This window comes from Bicyclus anynana, chromosome 19 (assembly GCF_947172395.1).
Source record: "Bicyclus anynana chromosome 19, ilBicAnyn1.1, whole genome shotgun sequence".
NCBI classification, from domain to species: domain Eukaryota; kingdom Metazoa; phylum Arthropoda; class Insecta; order Lepidoptera; family Nymphalidae; genus Bicyclus; species Bicyclus anynana.
In genome coordinates, this window is record NC_069101.1 from 9634703 (window position 1) to 9657730 (window position 23028).

Genomic DNA, 23028 nt, shown 5'->3' on the forward strand with positions numbered 1-23028 from the left:
AGACTAAGATAGTCTAATGTAAGCTCCCAATCCGAAACAGGCTCTATGGTAGGTTTGGTGCTCAGACCAATTATTGTATAGGACCTGCCTCGCTTGACGTTACTTTTCTGTCAAAGTATATGATCAACGATCTAATGCGATTATAAATAAAAACTGTCTCTATAAAATCGATGTTAAATAGTTGTAATCGTGTTCGTCGGTTAAAGAGCTCTGTAAAATCCTTTTGTGTAATTGAGTTGTGTAAAAAACGGGCAAAAACTTCTAGTTTAGTATAAGATATATACCAAATCAAAGGTCGTTTTCCTCAGAAAATGACAGACAATTTTGTTCGTGATTAAGAAAGCGATACAGATCCTTCTACAATTGGTCTGAGGTTTGGTGGTTATTGATAGAAAAATTGACATAAGTAAACCCAAATAATATATACATTTATTTATTATAATTACATTATTAACAATTCCCTAAACTATATTTTCTAAATAATATTACATTTCAAATTAAACATAACTTATTATTCTTTCTTCTCTTTACTTTTAAGCTGCTCAAACTCTTTGAAGACCTTGTCACTCAATTTATCTCCTTCATCATCGATTTGTTCAACTGCTAACACTTCAGGGATGTAAAACTGCATCATGTTTTGAACCTATTGGATAAAAAATAAATACTCAATGATTATTGTAAAACTAGCGGACCCCCGCGACTTCGTTCGCGTGGCGACGTTTAGTTTTTCACAAATCCCTCGGGAACCATGGATTTTTCTAGGATAAAAAGTAGCTTATGTGTTAATCCAGGCTATAATATATCTCAATACCAAATTTCAGCTAATTCGGTTCAGTAGTCCAGGCATGAAAGAGTAATAAACATTCATATCATCAAAATTCACTTCATTTCATTCATTCACGTTCGGGAGTCGCCGCAAGACAGTCGCGTTGTGTGTTGTGTAAGCGAATTGTGAGTCATGAAGATCTGTGAAGGCTGCTCTAAGCAAATAAAGGATTTTGCTTTGGTGTGCTGTAAGTGTAAAAAGTGCTACCACGCAAGGTGTTTAAATATCAACACGGCACAGTTAAACAAAATTAAGAGGTGTTCCAACTGGACCTGCCCAGCGTGTCCCACTAAAGCAGTAAGACACGATGATACGCCTGTGAAGGGCGGTGTGGAGCCGGAGGAGGATACTAGTGGCTCAGATGCGGAATCAGATGACCGCGCTTCCAATCCTCGCAGTTGTGGTGCCTTAACACCTACAATTATGGTCACGGACTCGCACCCAGCGGACACGAACTCATTATTTAATACAATATCTCTGCAGATGTCGGTCTTGCAGAACAAAATGACAACGTTGGAGACAATAAAAAATGAGTTGGCCAACATTAAGACGGACATCGCAGATATAAAAAACAACATATCTACAAGAATCGACGAGATGGAAAACAGAGTTTTGGAGGTAGAAACAAAACTAGCTACATTGAGTGACTTACAAAACGAACTTATTACACTGAAAGAGAAGGTTAATTGTATGTTAGAAAATAATATTAAAAACGATCAATGGGTGCGTCGCTCAAATATCCAAATAAATGGCATCCCACATAAAAAAGATGAAAATCTTATTAAGGTGATTGCTAACTTAGCTGAGAAGTGTGGTTATTCGTTGGACCCAAAAACAGATATTGACTTTGTCACTCGGGTTGCAGTCAAAAACGATGTCGATAGCTCATACCCTAAGCCAATTATTGTGAAACTTTTGTCTAGGTACAAAAAAGATGATTTATTATCGTGTTTGCGACGTTTGAAAGATTTGAAGGCTTCTGATGTTGGCTTCCCTGGTAACCAAAATCGCGTTTACATCAACGACCACCTGTCTAGCTATAATAAAATGTTATTACAAAAGGCTAAACTTATGGCAAAAGAAAAAAAATACTCCTACTGTTGGGTACGTAATTGCACGGTTATGGTTCGACAAAACGACAATTCAAAAATTATACATATAACATCAGAAGAATCTTTAAAAAAAATTGTCTAGGTGATACCTCTTTGTGTTCGTATATGTATACTCGACTATTATTTTATATAAAATATAATCTGTACCAAATTGAGTTCATAATAACTGTATGCTTCTTTTCAATATGTAGAATTTCAAAGAACTTTCACATATTACAACTGTCGTGCTATATCTATTTTGTTTTTAATTCAGTATGGTTACACATTTCTAATGTACTCAAATTAATTTGCATAATATGTAAAGATTATCTACCTAAGTATTACATAAATTACTACCTACACTCGGTAATAATAAGCCCTGTAATTACTCTTAATAAAAATATTTCAAATAATTACTACCACCTCACTCGTAACTTATACATAGCATCTGTATTATGTTATCTAGGTATGTTGAAGAATGTTGATTTGTACTCTCACGCATTATACATTTCTTGCCGCTATAGCTCATTCTGTCGCGGTAAACTACCAATAAGCGCAATGCACTATAACGTCAAATATAACTACGGGTTTGTCACCATTATTGTGTATGTTAGAAGTAATATTTTAGAACTGGGACCAGACTGTTGTTTAAAACTACCGTGCTTATCGAAAATATGCAATATTATATGTCTTTACTACTCCGTGGCATTTAATTATTACATTGTTTTAATGTCAAAATGTTATAGAATTATACTTTATAAAGTATGCATTGTTTATATAAAGTTAATGCCATCTATTGAGGATATTAAATTATTTCACACATTAAAATCGTATCACGTTACCACATTACCAAATTATTCAACTCTTATTTGTTATTATGTGTTTAAAAAAACACAAAATTTTCGATTTATTAATTATCACAAATGGTCTACCAGGTTATTAATTATTGATTTTGTCCATCTGAACGCAACTTATAAAATACTTTGTTATAATATTGATATATATATTAAAAATATATTTATATTAAAAAATAAAATGGATGTATTAACCAAATGTATTGTAAAACCCATGTTGTTACAGTGTTAATCAGTGTTTTTTATCAAAACGCTCGCGGGTTGCGTACGAAAACTAACCATTTTCTTAAAAATCTCTTATCAAATAATTATGACATAGTGTGTTTGAGTGAAACTTGGTTACTGCCGGGAATCAACGACGCTGAGTTATTTGACTCGCGTTATAACGTATATAGAACCGATCGCGACTATGACAGACAAGGTAAAACTATGGGTGGCGGTACGTTAATTGCCGTGCACCGAACATTCACGACTAATATTCTAAATGTCCGCCGGCTTCCTGTATTTCCGGATGCTGAAGTTACACAGATTAATATATCATTGTCTCGTGGCATTACTACAAAAAATCTTCGTATATTCAGCTGTTATTTTCCACAAAGTTTACATCAATTATTGTCTCACCAATCATTTTTCGAATATTTATCAGATTTAAACATAGAATTCCCAGAAGATGAATTTTTAGTGGTTGGAGACTTCAATATTAGAAAAGCAGAATGGCAATCCCTTGGTGACCCAAACAACCTCACCCTAGTAAATCCTGCAGCTGATCAACTAACTGCCCAACTCTCCTCATTTCTATGTTTTACAGGCTGGAGGCAGTTTAATTGCATCAGTAATATAAATAATAGGTATCTGGACTTAGTAATATCCAGCTCTTCGGGTACAGTGTCAAGATGTGAACCATTATCCGTACCGGAAGATAGTCACCATCCTTCGCTAAGTATAAATATAAATGTTAACTCCCTTCAGGCGAATCTTCAACCCCCGCCTCGTCTTGTGAGACGATTCCACACGGCGGATTATAATATAATTAATTCTGAATTTGCTAAGATCAATTGGCATGAATGCTTCATAAATAAAGGTACTGAAGAGGCCGTCGGTGAGTTCTATTCTGTAGTTAACTTGATAATAGATAAGTTTATCTCCTCCAAACTAGTGATTAATAATACAAAATACCCTAACTGGTATACTCGTCCTTTAATGAAGCTCATAAATAAGAAACTTAGAATTCATAAAAAATGGAAAATATACGGCCGTCAATCGGACTATATCTTGTTCTCAGACTTACGCCATCAATTCAAAGTTCTAGAAGCGTCATGTTATAATCTATATATCAAACGTACTGAAGCTAGCATTAGCGTTAACTCTAAATATTTTTGGTCTTTTTTAAAATCAAAATATCAAAGCAACTCTATTCCAGATACTTTATTCCTTGATGACGTCTATGCACAGGATGGACAACGCATAGCTGATCTTTTTAATAAATTCTTTGAATCCGTTTTTGAAAAATGTTCTCATCCTATGCTAAATGCTGAAAATAATGAATTGGACCAATTTCTGATTGGACACGTGGAGATTAATGCTACAGTCGTCGAAAAATATTTAAAAAGTCTAGATACCACAAAGGGTTCTGGCCCAGATGGTTTGCATCCATTTTTTCTAAAATCATGTAGTAAACAATTAAGTACGCCTCTATCACTTTTGTTTCAAAATTCTTTAACGTCGGGAGTGATGCCGAGAATCTGGAAGCAATCTATCATTGTTCCTATCCACAAGAAGGGCAATAAACATAATATACGAAATTATCGTGGTATTTCCAAACTGTCTGTCATTCCGAAACTCTTTGAGAAAATTATATACGACACGTTGTTTCCCGCAGTTCGTCCATTGTTGACTCAGTTCCAGCATAGGTTTATAGATAGGCGTTCTACGGAATCCAATCTATGTGAACTACTTGATATTACTCTGGATGCAATGGACAAAGGTTTTCAGGTGGACGCAGTGTATACTGATTACTCCAAGGCATTTGATAAAATCTCACATGAGATCCTAATTATTAAACTTGAAGGAATCGGTATACACGGTGACCTCCTCAGATGGCTCAAATCATATCTTCGTGAACGTACTCAGGCAGTTGCAGTAAAAGGTTACACTACAACTTTTGTTCCAATCACATCTGGTGTACCTCAGGGCTCTCACCTCGGCCCGTTACTTTTCAACATTTTCGTAAATGACGTTGTGAAATATATTCAAAATTCAAATATACTTTTATATGCAGACGACACTAAAATTTATAAGGTTGTAAAATCCCAAACTGACTGTCAGGATTTGCAAGATGATTTAGATCGTATTAGTAATTATTGCTTAGTCAACAGTTTATTTTTAAATATTGATAAGTGTTGTATTATAACATACTCGAGGAAAAAAAACCTGCTGCATCACGATTATCAGTTATCTGGTAAAAAATTGACCCGAGTTAACGAGGTGAGAGATCTGGGTGTATTGCTTGATGACAAATTATCATTCTGTCCACATATTGACGTTATTTTTAGGAAGGCTTATCGAATGCTTGGATTTGTGCTTCGACAATCAACCGATTTTAAAGACCCCAACACCCTCGTTTTGCTTTACAACTCATTAGTTAGATCTCATCTTGAGCATGCTTCTACTGTCTGGAATCCACAGTACGCCGCTCACATTGATATATTAGAAAGCATTCAACGTAAATTTTTAAAATGTTTAAACAGAAGATTTCAAACTTATCTAAATATACATAAAGTAAGTTCTTTAAAAGACAGGAGAGAACACAAAGATCAAATCTTCTTATACAAATTGATAAATGGCATAACTGATTCTCCATACCTTACTTGTAACATTCAATGGTGTGTTCCTAAACTTGACAGGCGGAAAAGCCGTAAATTTAAAGTATTCCGTCTGCCTTCTTCTAGAACCAATTACGGTAAAAACCGATTTTTATATAGGGCTTGTGAAAATTATAATTTAAAATATGATTCAATTGACCATTTATTTCTCAAGTGTGATAATTTTGCGTCTGCACTAAGAAAATGTACGTAGGTATTATTTAAATTTTTGTACAGTGGTACTTTGTGGATGGTGGCCGGTATAGAACTACTATTTTGGCTTCTATCTATAGATTGCCACCGTTTTACTTTATTTTTTGTTCTATTATGTTATTTGTTTTCTACTCTTGTTTACTATTAATAAGTCTTGTTGCCAACTCCCTAATTGTGTATGTACGATCTTTCCATGGAAACTTAATTGGCTTAAGTGTTTCTAAAATGTGTAAATTATTGTTTTTATGTTAATGCTGTTTGTTTCCTAAATAAATGAAAAAAAAAAAAAAAAAAAAAAAAAAAAATCATCAGTTTTTGCAAATCTCGGGAAATGATGGATTTTTTCGGGATAAAAAGTAGCCTATGTGTTTATCCAGAATAAAATCCATTTCCATTCCAAATTTCAGCCAAATCGCTTCAGTAGCGGTGTTAAAGAGTAACATACATCCAAACATTCATACAAATATTAAATGATTTTGAATAATAGATATCTTAAATACATTAAGTTTATGGTAGGTACCACAATGTCTAGCGCCATTTCCAGCGGTAACTTATAGTTTAAATATAATATTTGTTTTTTTTTCTTGTGGACCATACCCACTTTCAACTGATGGGACAAGGTAATACCTACATTGCTATGCCTTGTGCTATTAATCTGAGGCATTGGTTCAAACTACCTATTGCAACATGTTATTTTGACATGACTATGCCATGACTATGCCATGTCTTTTGTTTTTATATGACTGTTGTTTATATTCAGAAACTTACTCCATTCTTCAAAGTGACGATAGAACTGGGGCATGATGAACAGGATCCTTGCATTTTCAGTGTCAGGATGCCATCCTTGAAATCAACAAATAGAACATCCCCTCCATCTTCCTGGACAGTGGGCCTGATGCGAGTGTCCAACAACTCTTTGATCATTTGAACTATTTCATCATCGTCTTCATTAATTTCTGTATAAAAGAGGTTAATCAATTTATGAAGAAATTGGATGTGTTAATTTAAATAAATACAGATATTTAATAAAGCCTTAGGCCAATTAATATAATACATTAAAATTGAACAGTTATATCTTTTCTATTTTTCAAATTACAAATAGGCAAATCTTACGAGTATCTCCAGACGGTTTAGCATCAGTGACAACAGGCAGCCCGCTGGCAAAGAAATCCATAATTGTGGCAAATATGTCTGGCTTTAAGAGTTTCCATTCAACATCGTCATCTTGTTTAGTCACAGTGACAAAATCACCACCAAAAAATACTCCTTTCACTCCATCAATGCGGAAAAGCATTTTGGCTAAAAATTCAAATTATATCATTTAAGTAGTGGAGACAAAATATCTTAGCATTGTATTTGTTGCCTGCATTAAAATGTGACTGTGAGAAATAACAATATTATCTAGCCACCTTACAACCATTTGCTCTTTCAGTAACAAGTCCGATGTTTGTGCAGTCTCTCTTTGTTTTTGCTCTTTACATCACACTTTTAAGCATAGTGGTTTTGTGAAAGGTCTGATAAAGGTTCCGGTTTCCAACATGCAACGGATGACAGCTGATAATGGCTGTGAGGCTGCCAGTAAACAATAACTTTAGTATTTTAATATTATGGAAATGTGCATGCCGTGTCTACCTTCATTTGATTCTTCAGTTTTTAGATTGTAATTATGTAAATGCTGCAACAGTCACTGGTGGACCAAATAAATAAATAAACTTATCTCGAGACACACTAAGGATTAAAGAAAAATTAAATTTAATGTCTATTAGCATATTTTGTTTAGTTAACCTCTTTATTAAGGGAATAAGATGTAATTTGTTGTTAACAAAATTTATGTTCCCATCATAAATGGTCACTGTAAAATAACTCACCTAAGGGGCTACATTGTGCTGCTCCTATGTTAGGAAAATCCATAGTTTGTCCAGGCTCTAAGACTTGAGTTCCTGGGAGAAATTTCAGGCTGTTTGGATTTGGTGTTTCCTGTGTTTGAATGAACATAGTACGGCAGACACAATTATTCAAGAGAGGTTTATTTTTACCCAACCTAGGACACTCAATAGAACGTTGAGACAATACGCTGAAGGTTTTCTTCCCATTATATCTAAAATATAAAAATAAAATCAGGTACCAATTGGTTGTTTAATTCAAACGTATTTCAGAACTCCAGTCGTAAACTAACCTACACACAGCACTAGAAAGAATTTTAGATTGATTTCCGCTTCTTATAACTCGAATAAAATGCCGCAACATACTTATAATTTAATTTTTCTATTAATTTTATTGTTTTGCGTTTTGATTTGTTGTGAGAATCGAGAATCGAGATTGGAACAAATTTTGTTTGAAATTTCAATGTCATGTCATTGATTGTTAACTTGTCAATGTCAAATGTCAATCACAGACGAATAAACCCAATCGATTGTAATAGAGCTTATGTGCGCTCTACACTTGCGCAGTGAACAGCTGAGTGTTGAATTTTTCATGGTGAATTAATTATTCAAACTAATTATTGGGTGTTATTTTTTATAAATGTCATTTTCACAGACTCGACTTCGACGACTAGACATGCTGCCGCTACTATTTCGTTGATTTCCATTGCAACTTCGTTGTTGACATTTTTATTTAGGTATCCTATAAACATACACTTCAAATTCGAGTAAGACGTGTTACAGGCAGAGAATAATAGGATACTATGGTTTTAAGTGAAACGTTCGTCGAAGAGTGTATTTTAACAGCATTACAATTTACACCCCAGCCCACTGCCACTTCAATGTACTAGCCTAGTTCCGTTATTTGCCCTGCCAGTTAATTTTATTAAATAGGTGCAATAAATACGGTTAGGATTTCCTTTTTAAATATTACAATAATTTGCGTCGCCATCAGATATTTCAAACATCTCCAAAGCAAGGAACATAATTACTCAGGAGCTCCAAAGCACGCAGAGCGACTTGAAGTTTATAGACTAGCCTCGCTGTCAGTGTCTAAAAATAAAATCCAATCAATATTCCCCTTCCCATCGTAAATATTGTGAGAAACAGGTATGACAATAGTCCAACAAGAGGGAATCCCTCAACCGCGGAGCTTTTGGGAGTTTTGTTGTTTGGTTATACCAGCTGATAATATTTTTAAGCAACTTTAACAAAAAAGATGTGGTTCTCAGTAATAAACAATTAAATTGTATGTTTTTGTTTATTTACTGAGATAATCGTAATGGAACTTTCACTGTAAGCTAGAGAAGATTAGAAAGCAATACTAAAGCCAAACTCGATAAGCAATGTTTACCAACAAACAAATTAGAAATGAAAGTAGAAAACATCATCATCATCATCATCACACCTCATTTCATAGCTTTTAGGGTTCCGTAGTCCACGAGGAACCCTTATAGTTTTGCCATGTCCGTCTGTCTGTCCATCCGTCCGTCCTTCCGTCAGCGGTTTGGTGCAGACACTATTACTACTAGAAAGTTGTAAATTAGCATGAGCATGCACATTAAAAATGTTACATTTAAATGTGTACAAAGCTGTAAAATAAAATCTTGAAAAACATTTTCAAGGTACTTCCCCTTGTACATGTAAAGTGGGGATGAATTTTTTTTACTTGTTTCATCATAGTGTGGGGTATTTTTGGATAGTTCGTTGTTAAATATAGAGATAAAGTTGTCAGTAAGAAAACTCAGTATCTGTCAAAACTAGTATTAGCTTTGCATTGGCGAGGATAAAAATATAGTTTACCCTGAATTAGATGTAAATTCGTTGATTTCAATAAAAAATAAGTTATTTAATTTCAATTTAATTTTAATATTTTATTTCAATTTATGTAATATAACAATAACGATGACCGGGCCTAGGTTTCATACAGTTTTGGTCTATCTACTTTTAGATTGAAGAATTTTCGGTGTATTTGAATAAAAAAACACCCATTCAATTTTCAATTTCTATAATAATTATTTATTATAAAAGAGATTACAAGAAATAATAAAACATTTTCAATAATGTCACTGCTACCCTACAAACTAATTAAACCTACGTACAGCCATTTTCAATAATCCATTTATCTGTTATGAAGTATATGTGTGAAGTAGCCAATGTTAATATTTAAAAAACATACAATATTATTTAAAAGAAGAATATTAACCATCGGCCGATTAAGATAGATAGATTATTGATAAAGTTTGTTAGTAAAATAGATTCTACTTATACTTCTTATTTATTATAGAAAAATAGCAGTTCAAAGAATCAAAATATCGATTTCCTGAATAAACTAATTATTATTATTTATCAAATTTATCATTACTGTACATCAGTTTTACTATAATAATTTATAGTAAAATATAAATTATGTGAATTTAAACTTACTTCTGTCGACTAAAACAAAATAGTGAACATCGAGTTAAAATAGAATAAAAACCTACGTATGTACAGTTATAAAATAAATTTACAAACATTAACATGATGGCAGTGTAGGTAGTACACAGTTACAATAATTAAACATTTAATATTATAACAATATTATATATTACATATACACATATTGTTCAAACATTTAAACGCTAAATTGATGGACTTATCAACAATTTACATTAGGTAGGTCTGTAGGTATTATTAAATAAAATTTTAGATAGTCAATAATTATGTAGAGAAAAAAATTAAATCAACTGAAGTCAAATTAATATAAATAGTCGAATAGTGTTCCAATACCATATTCAATTTAAAAGGAATCTCCATCGGAATGTAAAACTCGAATTGTATAGATTTAATAATATACACACAATGTTATTGTAGGCACATATTTCTAAATCTTACTTATTCTTATATTTTAACTATTTTAATAGCTCTCATACACTTAATGTTATGATTATTTATCTGGAAGTAGTTACTCAATATAGGCTGATATTTGTTTCTAACACCACTAGGTATTTAACTATCAACTTCTAGTGCATAAACTCCACAAACTTCAGATCCGGTGGCCAAAACTGAAACTAACATATCGACAGTTACTATTTTTAATTGTTTAGTTTCCAATTTCTGTCTGTTATAGCTTACAATAAATATTAGGTGTTATTTTAGTTACGTTTTATCTGCATAATTAATGCCTAAAGCACTATGAAGCGATGTGCAAAACAATATGCAAATATACGCGACAACAGCGACACCCGGCCAGGTAAGTTTGTGGCACCATACTACACAACATCGACGAGAATGTAAAGGTGTCAAAAACTAGAATGATAATTTTTAGAAATAAAAAGATGTCTATGACAGTAAAGGTTTTGTAATTGTAATCTATGTCTTCATTGGTCGTCTGCGGTCCACGTCTTTTGTACACAGAGATTACTAATTTATATTTGTCTATGGTTTGCAACGACAAACACAGCAAGACGGAAATAGAAACCAATCCATGAAAATACCCGCGCAATCGTCATTCGGGTCGTATGCCAGTAATCTATGCCACTTATATTTCTGTTCACAGCCGCAGTCGCCGGAGCATCTCGATGTTGATTGTTTGCTGAAATTAAATAAATAAAATTAAAATAACGTTGAGAATACATAATTAAAATAACTATGGGCGTCAAAGACTGAAAGTCACAAAGGGCGATGGAACGAGCTATGCTAGGAGTATCTCTGAGGAGATCTGCAAAAGAACCAAAGTCACCGACATAGCTAAACTTGTAGCACATAGTTCGAAGAGCCGATGGTCGTTGGGGTCCCAAGGTGACTGGCGACCCCGCATTAAAAAGCGCAGTGTTGGTCGACCCTCCACAAGGTGGACTGACCACATCAAGCGAGTCTCAGGGATTCGCTGGATGCAGGCGACTCGGGATCGTGATGTTTGGAAGTCCTTACAAAAGGCCTATGTCCTGCGGTGGACGTCTATCGGCTAATATAAATCGGTTAAAAAAAGCAGTAGGTTTTTAGGACCTAGGTTTGATGATCATTGATTGAGGTTTCTGTTGAGCGAGATAATTTTATAATATTTTTTATTTCTCAATAATCTCACTAATATTATTATTTTCTATACTAATATTATAAAGAGGTAAAATTTGTAAGTTTGTAACAATTCTTTGAAATGGGGTAATCTTCGGAACTACTGGTCCGATTTTAAAAATTCTTTCACCAGTAGAATGCTACGTTATCGGGGAGTGCTATATGCTATATTTTATATTTCTATCATATATAACTACTGAGTTATCGCGGGTTTTCTCTTACAGGTCGGACCGAAAAACTTACTTATTCGCATGCGCTGCCTCAACCATTGCGTATAACTGAAATCAATGTATGGAGGCTTTTTGAACCTCTAAAAGTTCTACAAAAAAGTCCGCGATACCATATTCTTTATCTTTTATATTTTAGCCGTTATAGCACCTTTAGTACTTTAATAAATTATTTAAATTTTAAGCTAAGGTTTACGTCATTATTTACACAACTAAACTTAAATCCTTATCAAAATAAATTATTTAATAATCACAAGGATATTATAGAGATAAGATTTGCTCTTTACAGTATGTTAATTAGTTATATAGTTTCGGAGATAATACAAAATTTCTGAAAGTCGCAGAAATGCCGCTATATGACGCCCCGCGGTTTCAATTACGTGGTTCCCGTTCCCGTGTGAACATGAGGACCAAACATAGCCTATGACACTCGCAAATAATGTAGCTTTCTATTGGTAAAAGAATTTTCCAAATCGGTCCAGTAGATCCAGAGATTACCCCCGACAACCACACAAACTTTACCTCTTTATAGTATTAGCATAGAAGTCGCTTGGGAAATTATAGTCTTTTGGTCATTGCACCACGCACAAAACTAATTTGCTGAGGGTAGGGATAGGATAGGGGTAGGGAAGGGGTAGGATAGAGGTAGGGTAGGGGAAAGTGTAGGGTAGGGTAGGGTAGGGTACGGATAAGGTAGGGGTAGTGTAGGGTAGGGGCAAGGTAGAGGTAGGGGAAGGATATGGAACGTATAGGGTAGGGTAGGAGTAGGATAGTGGTAGGGTAGGGTAAGGTAGGGTAGGGGTAGGGTACGGGTAGGGAAGGGTTAGGGTAGGGGTAAGGTAGGGGTAGAGAAGGGTTAGGGTTAGCGGTAGGGTAGGAGTAAGATAGGGGTAGGGTAGGGGTAAGGTAGGTGTAGATTAGGGGTAGGGTAGGATAGGGTATGGATTATGGGTAGGGTAAGGGTAGGGGTAAGGTGGGGGGAGGGTAGGGTTAGCGTTAGCGGTAGGGTAGGAGTAAGGTAGGAGTAGGGTAGGGTTGGGTAGGTTTACGAGCAGGGTAAGGTAGAGAAGGTAGAAGTAGAGAAGTTTACATCAAGTCGCGGAAAAGAAATAGATTATAGGTACCATATTTTAACACGCAGGCTACTGATTATCCCAAAATAATTCATGGTTCCTGAGGGATTTGTGAAAAAATTATTTTCAAGCGTGAGGTTGTGGTCTGCATAATATAATAAATTCTCACTTTTTTGTCTGTAATGCTTTCACGCTTAAATGTGAAGCACACATACACCAACGTATCGACTGAGCCGTTCAGTATTCGTATTCTTTCTATGAAACTCCTTACTGCAACGCTCACTCAACGTCTCGCCTTGGCTGAAGCCGTATCATATTAATCTGCGGCTGAAGCTTACGCCGTCTGGCATGGCATCCCCATATTCTTTTTTTTTTTAATATGAACCAACGTCTTCGTCCGCGTGGAATTTAGTTTTTTTTTATGTATTAATCCAGTGTAAAATCTATTTCCATTCCAAATTTCAGCCAAATCGGTTGAGTAGTTGCGGCGTTAAAGAGTTACAAACATACAAACTTTCGCGTTTATAATATTAATAGGATATGTTTTCAATATAGTTATATTTCAAAAGTACACCTATTCTTAACACACGACAGTAGATTTTATTTGCCTAGCGATTTCGGTTTCTGCTTTCAAAAGCAAAACTCTTTGACCTACTGCAAAACCAGCTAATGGATACTGACCTGCAAACTTCTTGATGTATAGCCTGCTCGAAGTGCATAGTGTTGACTATGGCTCGCAACTTCCTTGCTGAATTCAGCGCCCAGTACGGTGTCATGATCTCCGTTTTACTCTCGCACGCGTCTATCCTGGAACAGTTACGATTTTGTAGTAAGATACTTTGATAAATAAATAACGGACGCCCGTGACTTCGTCACATACGCATCAAGATCTGCAAGAAATTGTCAATAGAGTTAATAGTGCAATGAAAAGTTTAGTGTTACGAGTGTACGTAACTTTTACCTACCCAAGATCACAAGTCCTGGGACCTGCTCGAGATGTTTCCTCTACCACAAGTCTATCACACGTGGCATAGAGATTGCTCGTGAGTGTTTAAGAGGATGCAGAAAGTTCTCTGAGGCCATTAACTTTCTCTAAAACTCCGTACTAAACTATAGAATTGTTACATATAGCCCGTAGGGACTTGCAAGTGTCAATTATGTCAATGGGGTGGGTGGCGGCTGTGGTTGTGCTATTGTAGGTAACAAGGTACGTACCGTCAAGCGCTATTGACTGCGCATCCGGCAATGGCGGCTTGGGTGCCTGATGCCTGTAGCACGTGACGAAAGTACGAATCCCCCGAGTGCATGTCAGGTACGCCGGACGCTCGCCGCACTCTGTTCCCACCTGGTTACTGTGTGCTATTGTAGGGTACGTAATGTACTCTTAACAAGTTACGTACCGTCCAGTGCTATTGACGGATTGCGCATCCGGTAGAGGCAGCTTGGGTGCGTGTCACACGTGACGAAAGTACGAATCCCCAGAGTGCATGTCCGGCACACCGGGCGCTGACCGCGTTCTGTTCCTCTCTGGTATCTGTGCTATTGTAGGGTAATGTAACAAGTTACGTACCGTCCAGTGCTATTGACGGATTGCGCATCCGGCAGAGGTAGCTTGGGTGCGTGTCACACGTGACGAAAGTACGAATCCCCAGAGTGCATGTCCGGCACACCGGGCGCTGACCGCGTTCTGTTCCTCTCTGGTATCTGTGCTATTGTAGGGTAATGTAACAAGTTACGTACCGTCCAGTGCTATTGACGGATTGCGCATCCGGCAGAGGTAGCTTGGGTGCGTGTCACACGTGACGAAAGTACGAATCCCCAGAGTGCATGTCCGGCACACCGGGCGCTGACCGCGTTCTGTTCCTCTCTGGTATCTGTGCTATTGTAGGGTAATGTAAGAAGTTACGTACCGTCCAGTGCTATTGACGGATTGCGCATCCGGCAGAGGCGGCTTGGGTGCCTGCCGCACGTGACGAAAGTACGAATCCCCGGAGTGCATGTCCGGCACGCCGGGCGCTCGCCGGACTCTGTTCCCGCCAGGTATCGTGAACGAGCCGTACATGCGTTTTATTAACGCTTTGTTCTCGTCTATGAACGTCTCGATCTTGTCTCTGGAATTGAAAATACGACTTTTCAGGCATTTATATTACAGCACTGGATACCATTGGATGGTTATAGGCATCAATAACAAAAAGTGTAGGTATTCATTACAATATTGGAAAATAATGTATTTTTTTAGTTTTGCTCTTTTAATAAAAATACCACAATCTGTGTATGACCCAGAAACTCTGTGGTTAATTGTTATGGGCCTAAGTGTATTTTGGTTCTATTCTATCATTTATTAAAAAAAAGAGGTCTTAGGTTTTTTACAACGCCGATTTATGGATAATAGATAAAGAAACGTCATTAAAATCAACTTTCTCGAACAATTTTCAGGGAATATGCACTCTGAAAATTACTCAAGTTGCGCTGTCGTTTTATGTGTTATTTTAAATGTTACATATAATAAAATAGGGAGAACTTTGTCTACAATATTTTAGACCATCACCAGTCTAGGTACATAGTGTTAAAAATGTAATGTATTTAAAACGAGCTTTATTCTAGTTTTAAAACTCGAACAAGCAATGTTATTTTTAAAAGATTCACCGTTAAACAACCATTAACATAGGAAAAGAAAGATAGACAACCGTTGAAGCCCACGGATGCAAATTTGATACGAACAATGAAAACTTACAAAGGATAAGTATTGCCGGCAGTTGGACAATAGAGTTGAAAGTTACGCTTGACACACGGCACTCCTCTGATTATTTGACCTTGCAGCTCGTAGCCCAAGGCCAGAGACAGGGCAGTCCACAAGATCTAAAAAATAACAGAATGACATATTATATAATGGAAGTACATTCTAAAGTTTAACAGGACGTGATTTTATCGATATACGACTATAGACGTATGTACCTAAATATAACATATTGTACATAGGTATAATTAGAGCTATATAACGCTATATAACACTGTATGCAATCTGTATCTATTTAGCTTAGGTTTTAAATCAATATTAAGAAACATTTTTAGGGCTCCGTACCTCAAACAAATCGCCACTTGCTGGAAAAAAGAAGTCGTTTATCCATTACAGTAGCGGAACCGAAGAAGGGATTTTTGATATATTTGTTTTAATTTGGAGGAAATAATTCCCCAAAGAGACGTGATAGCCCAGTGGATATGATCCACTCCAATTCCGGAGGGTGTGGGTTCGAATCCGGTCCGGGGCATGGACCTCCAACTTTTCAGTTGTGTGAATTTTAAGAAATTAAATATCACGTGTCTCAAACGGTGAAGGAAAACATCGTGAGGAAACCTGCTCGCCAGAGAATTTCTTAATTCTCTGCGTGTGTGAAGTCTGCCAATCCGCATTGGGCCAGCGTGGTTGACTATTGGCCGTATATGGGTTGATAACGATAACGACGAATTCCCCAAAATTGTAGCTAATATAATCTGACGATTTCAGTAAGCCGCAGTAATAAAAACTATGTTTTTAAAGTCTAATTATTTTTCCCACGACTGAAAGCGATAAAAGTTTATAGCCTTTATTCTTCTTATTACCTCTTACTAATCTATGAAATCTAATCGGTCCCCATGACTCTTTAATAACTGCAAAGGAGATGGTCCAAAATTGTATGGAGCCCAGGTCCAGTCATTGTACCCTAGCGGAAATAAAAGAAAATATTTTTTTTAACTATTTTTGATTATACAAATATACGAATTTACTTTAATTCTTTCGAAATAATATTCATTATCTCCCAAGAAATGCAACACTAATATGAGTAATAATGGCGGATTGATGACATTTTCAATGCAGTAATCGATTTGACGTTTGCTGTCAATTGTCATGTCATAGTTGCTTTAAGGGCGCCATCTTGATATAACTCAAAAACTTGGGTTTTAATTTTATTTATTTCTTTTTATTTATTTACATTTATTCACTTTAATAATTTTTGATAAGATCCTTGTATTTTTTAAATTTTAACTATACAGGGTACAAGAGTGGAACTGAAATGGACCATCTCCTTTAGCATTCCGGGCTCCCTATAACTACAAATATACTAAATACAGGCAGCTTTAATAATACCTGAGCGCTGGCTTGATACTTAGTAAAAAAATATTACGGTTAAATTAAAAAAAAGAATATAATTCCTTGGCACACACCATTAAATCCGATTATATCTTTTAAATCCTCTCATAACATCGGAAAATCCGTGTGAGTAATGTGTCATTGTTCGGCTTAATAACCAGTTTACAAGAAGCTTTGTAAATCATAACAAATGTTTTTTTTTTTTTTGAATATACATCGAGTAACATCTTGATACAGACCATAGGAATAGTAGCGTGGAAATTCTGGCTGGTGGGAGGCTTCGGCCGTAGCTAGTTACCATCCTACCGGCAAAGAAGTACCGCCAAGCGATTTAGCGTTCCGGTACGATGTCGTGTAGAAACCGAAAGGGGTGTGGATTTTCATCCTCCTCCTAACAAGTAAGCCCGCTTCCATCTTAGATTGCATCATCACTTACAATGAGGTAAGGTTGTAGTCAAGGGCTAACTTGTAAATATAAAAAAAAAGAACTACACAAGAAGGTATTTTACGGAACTCTACTCTTTAACGGATGAACACGATTACAACTATGAAACATCGATTCTAAGACATAAAGACTGTCTTAGAATCGATGTTTCATAGTCTAAGACAGTCTTTATAATTGCATTAGTTCGTTGTCATATACTTTGACAGAAAAGTAACGTCTAGCGAGGCAGGTCCATAAGTAATTAGTCTGAGGGTGAGCCATATACTTCAAAAATATATTGTTCTCGTTGATTCAATAGTTATCTTATGCGGCTTCGGATCATGAGATCGTAGCTTCAAGTCCTGGTATTAAGCAAAGACCTGCTGCTGCTGCCAAACGTTATCATTTCGTTATTTGATGAGATTTTGACGGTCTCAGTGTATGCGCGGTGGATTTACAAGACGAAGGTCCTGGGCTCGATCCCCGGCTGGGCCGATTGAAATTTTCTTAATTGGTCCAGGTCTGGCTGGTGGGAGGCTTCAGCCGCGGTTAGTTACTGCATCGTCATTTAACATCAGATGACATCGCAGAACACTAAGTTTGTCATTGAATATAAAAAAATATTATTTTCTATAAAAAAAAATCACTTACATTGTTACAAAAAAATCGGCGTCGTAATATAGTATCCATATCGTTATCGAGTTAAATTTAATAATTAACACGTCCCACTTCTTCGAGTGTGCCAAATACATAAACAAATTTTATAACAGCAAAGGCGGTAAGCGGCTTGCGAAAATACGCTATTCGTAGTGCGTTGCGATACAGTGGCTCGAGATCCCACGATACATCCGCCGATATACACAGCGTGACGGACTTGTAATTACGGCTTGAGTTACATTTTTATAAATAAATATGTATTTACACAATACACACATCGCTACTAGACACAAAAGTAAGCATTTGGTACTTAAAACGCTGGTTAAAGTGAGCGCTACATATTAAAAAAAAATTGTTTATCAATACCACCGTCGATGCGATGGAATAGTTAGGAGTATCTTTGCGTGATCGAATCAGAAATGAGGAGATCCGCGGAAGAACCAAAGTCACCGACATAGCTCAACGAGTTGCGAAGCTGAAGTGGCAATGGGCGGGGCACATAGTTCGAAGAGCCGATGGACGTTGGGGTCACAGAGTGCTGGAATGACGACCCCGCACTAGTAAGTGCAGTGTTGGTCGACCCCCCACCAGGTGGACTGACGACATCAAGCGAGTCGCAGGGATTCGCTGGATGCAGGTGGCTCAGTATCGTGAAGGGTGGCTCAGTATTGTAGGGAAGTCCCTACAACAGGCCTAGGCTTAGTTTTTTTTATTGCGGAACGCTACACCGCGCATGGTATGCAAGCATGCATGTTCTGTGGATGAATCCATGCATTCATACAGGCGTGCGGAGTTATCGCGCGGCAAATCAGACGATGTGAAGGAAACGCTAGTGTAGAGAATTATAATGCCAAAGGACTCGAAGCACTCTTCGAATACAAAAACGGGTTAAGCCCATGCATACCAAGATGAATATTATCTACCGCTGTTAGAAAATACACATTTATTTTTAATAATTTTCAAGGTTCTACGGCCGACTACTTCTCTAGATGTGATGGTGATCCGGGGGTCTGGTGGTGAATTACACACAACGGAGTACCGAAAACCCACTCACACCAACAGATATCTCCAAGCGCGTTCGCATCACCGTCCTTCGCAGATATCGTCGGTTCCAAGAAGACGGTTCAGCAATTGCCGAGCAAGTTCAAGCTTCGGGTACGACTCATTATATCCATTTTGATAAGGCTTCTGTATTGTCAAGGGAAAAGTTTCTAGTACATCGTAAGATAAAAGAAGCAATAGAAATTAGTCGTCACCCGAATTTTAATCGAAATCATGGATGGTTGCTGCCCACAGCGTGGAAACCGCTATTTCTTTCATTGTCACATAACAGACTTGGAACAAGATAGCGTTATTTCGGTTTGCTTACAAGGAGACGAGTCTAATGAAGATGACATTAATGAACCGTCGGAGAGTGTAACGGAACCTTCACTCCCCACCACATCCAGCGCGCGATGCGAGCAGCTGCGCCGCGCGCCGCCGCTTCGCAGTTTGGATCGTGCTGCGTTGCAAGAACCAGCTCATGACTAAGGGTTCAAAACTAGTCGGGAATACTCCGACTTAACATCACGTGAGTTTTAGCCGTGTTTCATAATCAATTAATATGAATAACACTCACGATGGTTTAAATTCTAAAAAAGTTTTAGGCCATACTTATTATCGTCATATTTCAACCGAGTTAGATAAAACCTATGTAAATTATATACATATCAAACGAAATCTTTCTCATGAATCTTATCTATTGGTGAAAATCGTATTAAATCGATCCAGTAGTTTGAGTTTTTCGCGAACAGACATACTCGCCAGAAGACAATGTTTTACGTTGTAACATATAAAAAACTATATAAATTAATTAAAATGTAACTTGTAACGAGCATTAATTAAGTTATCTCTGTTATAATGATTTACGATGCACTCCATTATTTTGTAACACAAAACCGATAACTGGATCGAGTTGTTGATTCAGCTAGCGAGCGTTATTTAGCAATTTTATAATATCTTCTGTGGATTGAGAGCTGCCGTACCCAGATCTACCTCATTAGATGAAGGTTGAATGTTTGTCAACCCATGTTCTTACTATAATATATATTTTGATAAGTCAATTAATGGAGTTTGGACTTTAATGATTTTGTAAGGATAAAAATACGTTGCAGGTTTCAAGGATAAGTATTAAGCGTTAATTATTTAATATTTTCCTCGGAATAATATGAGGCAGTCACTTGGCTTCGCGGGAACCCTTTGAAAAACACCGTTAAAGGTTTTTTCAAGATAACTTTAAGGATCAGTAACGAAGGGTTGCCACGAAACTGAATGACTGGCGACTAGAGACAATATGATTCTATAAGATATGAGAAAATATCAAAAAATTACGTACTTCAAAAATTGAGCATCTGGATTCTGGACTGTTGAAAACTGCTGTCATCACGGTCCAAACTGCATAAATTGGCTGACTGACAAAATTTCAATTTTTATAGAATAAAGCGACGGGTCGCAGCGGCAAAGATTATACCATCATTTTGTGGTAGAGGAAACATCTCGAGCAGGTTCCAGGACTTGTGACCTTGGGTGTAGGTTTAAAGGTACCTTTCAGAATGCATTTACACTCACCTCTTCACTCTGCCTGACATCTTTTCCATGCCCACATTAAACAATTTTTGATTACAATAACAGTATGTCTGGCCGCGCAGGTTCTTGCTTTATGTTGGATGCAAGTGTGTCAATAACCTTGTCAGCTTAAATAGGTATATTTGCATATATCGTAACGCCTCGGCGCTAGACTCATCTCGCCTCGTATATTATGTGGTGCTAATGCAGACATTATTATATAATTTAGCGCGAATTCGGTTGTATTTATAACTTATAGTTATAGCAGACGGCTGCGACTTCGCCGGCGTGGTAACCCCGAATCACGATAGTCGATATTATTTATTACTAGCTGACCTTTTCCTGTAGGAAAACGGGGATAATATACCTATAGCATATAGCCTTCTTCGATAAATGGGCTATCTAACATCGAAGCATTGAAATCGGACCAATAGTTCCGAGATTAGCGCGTTCAATCAATCAAACAAACAAACTCTTTAGATTTATATATTAGTATAGATTCTTTAAACGATCACCCGCGACTTAACTTTCGAGTTAAATTTAGTTTTTATAAATCCGGCGGAACAATGTTTTTTCCGGCAGAAAATAAGCCAATAGGTATTTTGCTCTAAAACCTCATCTATATTCCTTTCCTTGAAAAATCCCTTGCGTGCTCTCCGAGGTAAGGGTGTAACACCACTTCCAAACTTTGAGCTGCTACTGAGAATCAGAGGAAATTAAAGTCAGAACCTAATCATCATCATCACCAGCCGATGGACGTGTGACTAGTGGGTGGACGACCATCGGTGCGGGGTCGCAATCCCAGCACCTTGGGACCCCAACGTCCAACAGCTCTTCGAACTATGTGGCCTGCCCATTGCCACTTCAGCTTCGCAACTCGTTGTATGTCAGTGACTTTAGTTTGCCTGATAATCTCCTCATTTGTGATTCGATCACGCAGAGAAACTCCAAGCATAGCTCGCTGTATCGCCTGCTGAGTCAACAAAGGCCATAATTTGACCAACGAGGCAATCGTGTACTCTAAGCCTTACAAGTATTTATAATAATTAAGTTACTTGAAATGCAGAGCGCGATATAGAAATCGTTGTAGTATTTAAAACAAAACCTACAGCTGCCTACGAATCTATGGCTCTATGCCACTCTGACATTTAAGTTGGTAAAATAATGGTATATTTTTGCAAGTGATTTGCTTTATAGTCTAAGAGATTACTATGGCCTGATTACTGTTATATTATAAAACCTGAGAACTGCCTCAGGGTCACGAGGTTATGGGTTCAAATATGTAAGGCTTTGAAATACTGAATTTTCTTTCTTCTAAATCAGTTAAAATAATCAGCCCAAGATTGGGAAGTTAGTGGCTTACTCAGCTGAAGTCATTATCATTAATGACTGATAGTAGTCGTCGAATAACTTTCACATTATCATCCTAAATCCGCCAACCCACATTGGACAAGCATGGTGGGTTGATACTCCATATCTCCACTGCTTTATAGAGGGGCCCTAACCGTCAAAATATGCTGATAATGAGTTGAATGAGTCAGAGTTTACAATGTTTTCATACTATGTCAATCGCGTAAACGTAAACACGAATTTTTAAGAAATTAAAACAGTTATGCAGTAGTGCCACTAGATGGTGCTGTTTCAATTCCTTAGAAATTCGCGTTCTTTTTTAAATTCTTTACAAGTTGGCCCTTGTCTACAATCTCACCTGATGGTAAGTAACGATGCAATCTAAGATGGAAGCGGGCTTACTTGTTAGAATGAAATCCACACTCCTTTTAGGTTTCTACACGACATCGTACCGGAACGCTAAATCGCTTGGCGGTACATCTTTGTCGATAGGGTGGTAACTAGCCAAGGTCGAAGCCTCCCACCAGCCAAAACCGGCGTTTACGTTTACGCGATCGCCACAGTATGAAAACATTGAAAACTCCCACTGACTCTGGTCATGTAGGCTCTTGTACTAGTCGATTCAATGCGAATATTACTGTATTCAAATCACGTAGGTGCTCTTAAAGACGCGGTAGCTGGTGATCTAGTGAGTCATGTACGGAATGGGTTCGTTTACATTGAATTTAACTTAACAAAACTGCT

General features: G+C 36.9%; 3 protein-coding genes across 3 annotated transcripts in view; 1 reads left to right on the forward strand and 2 right to left on the reverse strand.

The window, feature by feature from the left end:
* Window positions 1-407: 407 nt before the first annotated feature.
* Window positions 408-8183, reverse strand: LOC112045003 (NFU1 iron-sulfur cluster scaffold homolog, mitochondrial). Its single transcript, XM_024081028.2, has 5 exons — window positions 8022-8183; window positions 7714-7943; window positions 6959-7144; window positions 6614-6801; window positions 408-643 (listed from the first exon to the last, which is right to left on the reverse strand). Exons 1-5 carry the CDS (start codon window positions 8090-8092, stop codon window positions 512-514), a joined length of 807 nt encoding a protein of 268 aa, XP_023936796.2. The 5' UTR covers window positions 8093-8183; the 3' UTR covers window positions 408-511.
* Window positions 660-2021, forward strand: LOC128199177 (uncharacterized). The gene has a single exon (XM_052887522.1). It carries the CDS (start codon window positions 959-961, stop codon window positions 2018-2020), a length of 1062 nt encoding a protein of 353 aa, XP_052743482.1. The 5' UTR covers window positions 660-958; the 3' UTR covers window position 2021.
* A 1575-nt stretch (window positions 8184-9758) lies between the features above and the next one.
* LOC112044999 (protein spaetzle 3) overlaps window positions 9759-23028 on the reverse strand; it is a 47337-nt gene continuing 34067 nt past the window's right edge. Inside the window, exons 4-7 of the mRNA XM_024081024.2 lie at window positions 15855-15979; window positions 15031-15231; window positions 13802-13927; window positions 9759-11341 (exon numbers count right to left, since the gene is read on the reverse strand). Of these exons, the coding sequence (XP_023936792.1) occupies window positions 11185-11341; window positions 13802-13927; window positions 15031-15231; window positions 15855-15979 (609 nt within the window). The 3' untranslated portion in view covers window positions 9759-11184. The remainder of the gene's footprint in view (window positions 11342-13801; window positions 13928-15030; window positions 15232-15854; window positions 15980-23028) is intronic.

Bases quoted from the DNA above. Each gene is read 5' to 3' on its own strand.
- LOC128199177 (XM_052887522.1), top strand. From the start codon at position 959: ATGAAGATCTGTGAAGGCTGCTCTAAGCAAATAAAGGATTTTGCTTTG.
- LOC112045003 (XM_024081028.2), bottom strand. From the start codon at position 8,092: ATGTTGCGGCATTTTATTCGAGTTATAAGAAGCGGAAATCAATCTAAA. The intron at 7,145-7,713 runs GTGAGTTATTTT...TTGAATTTTTAG, and splicing joins AGCACAATGTAGCCCCTTAG to CCAAAATGCTTTTCCGCATT. The intron at 6,802-6,958 runs GTAAGATTTGCC...TCTTTTATACAG, and splicing joins TAAACCGTCTGGAGATACTC to AAATTAATGAAGACGATGAT.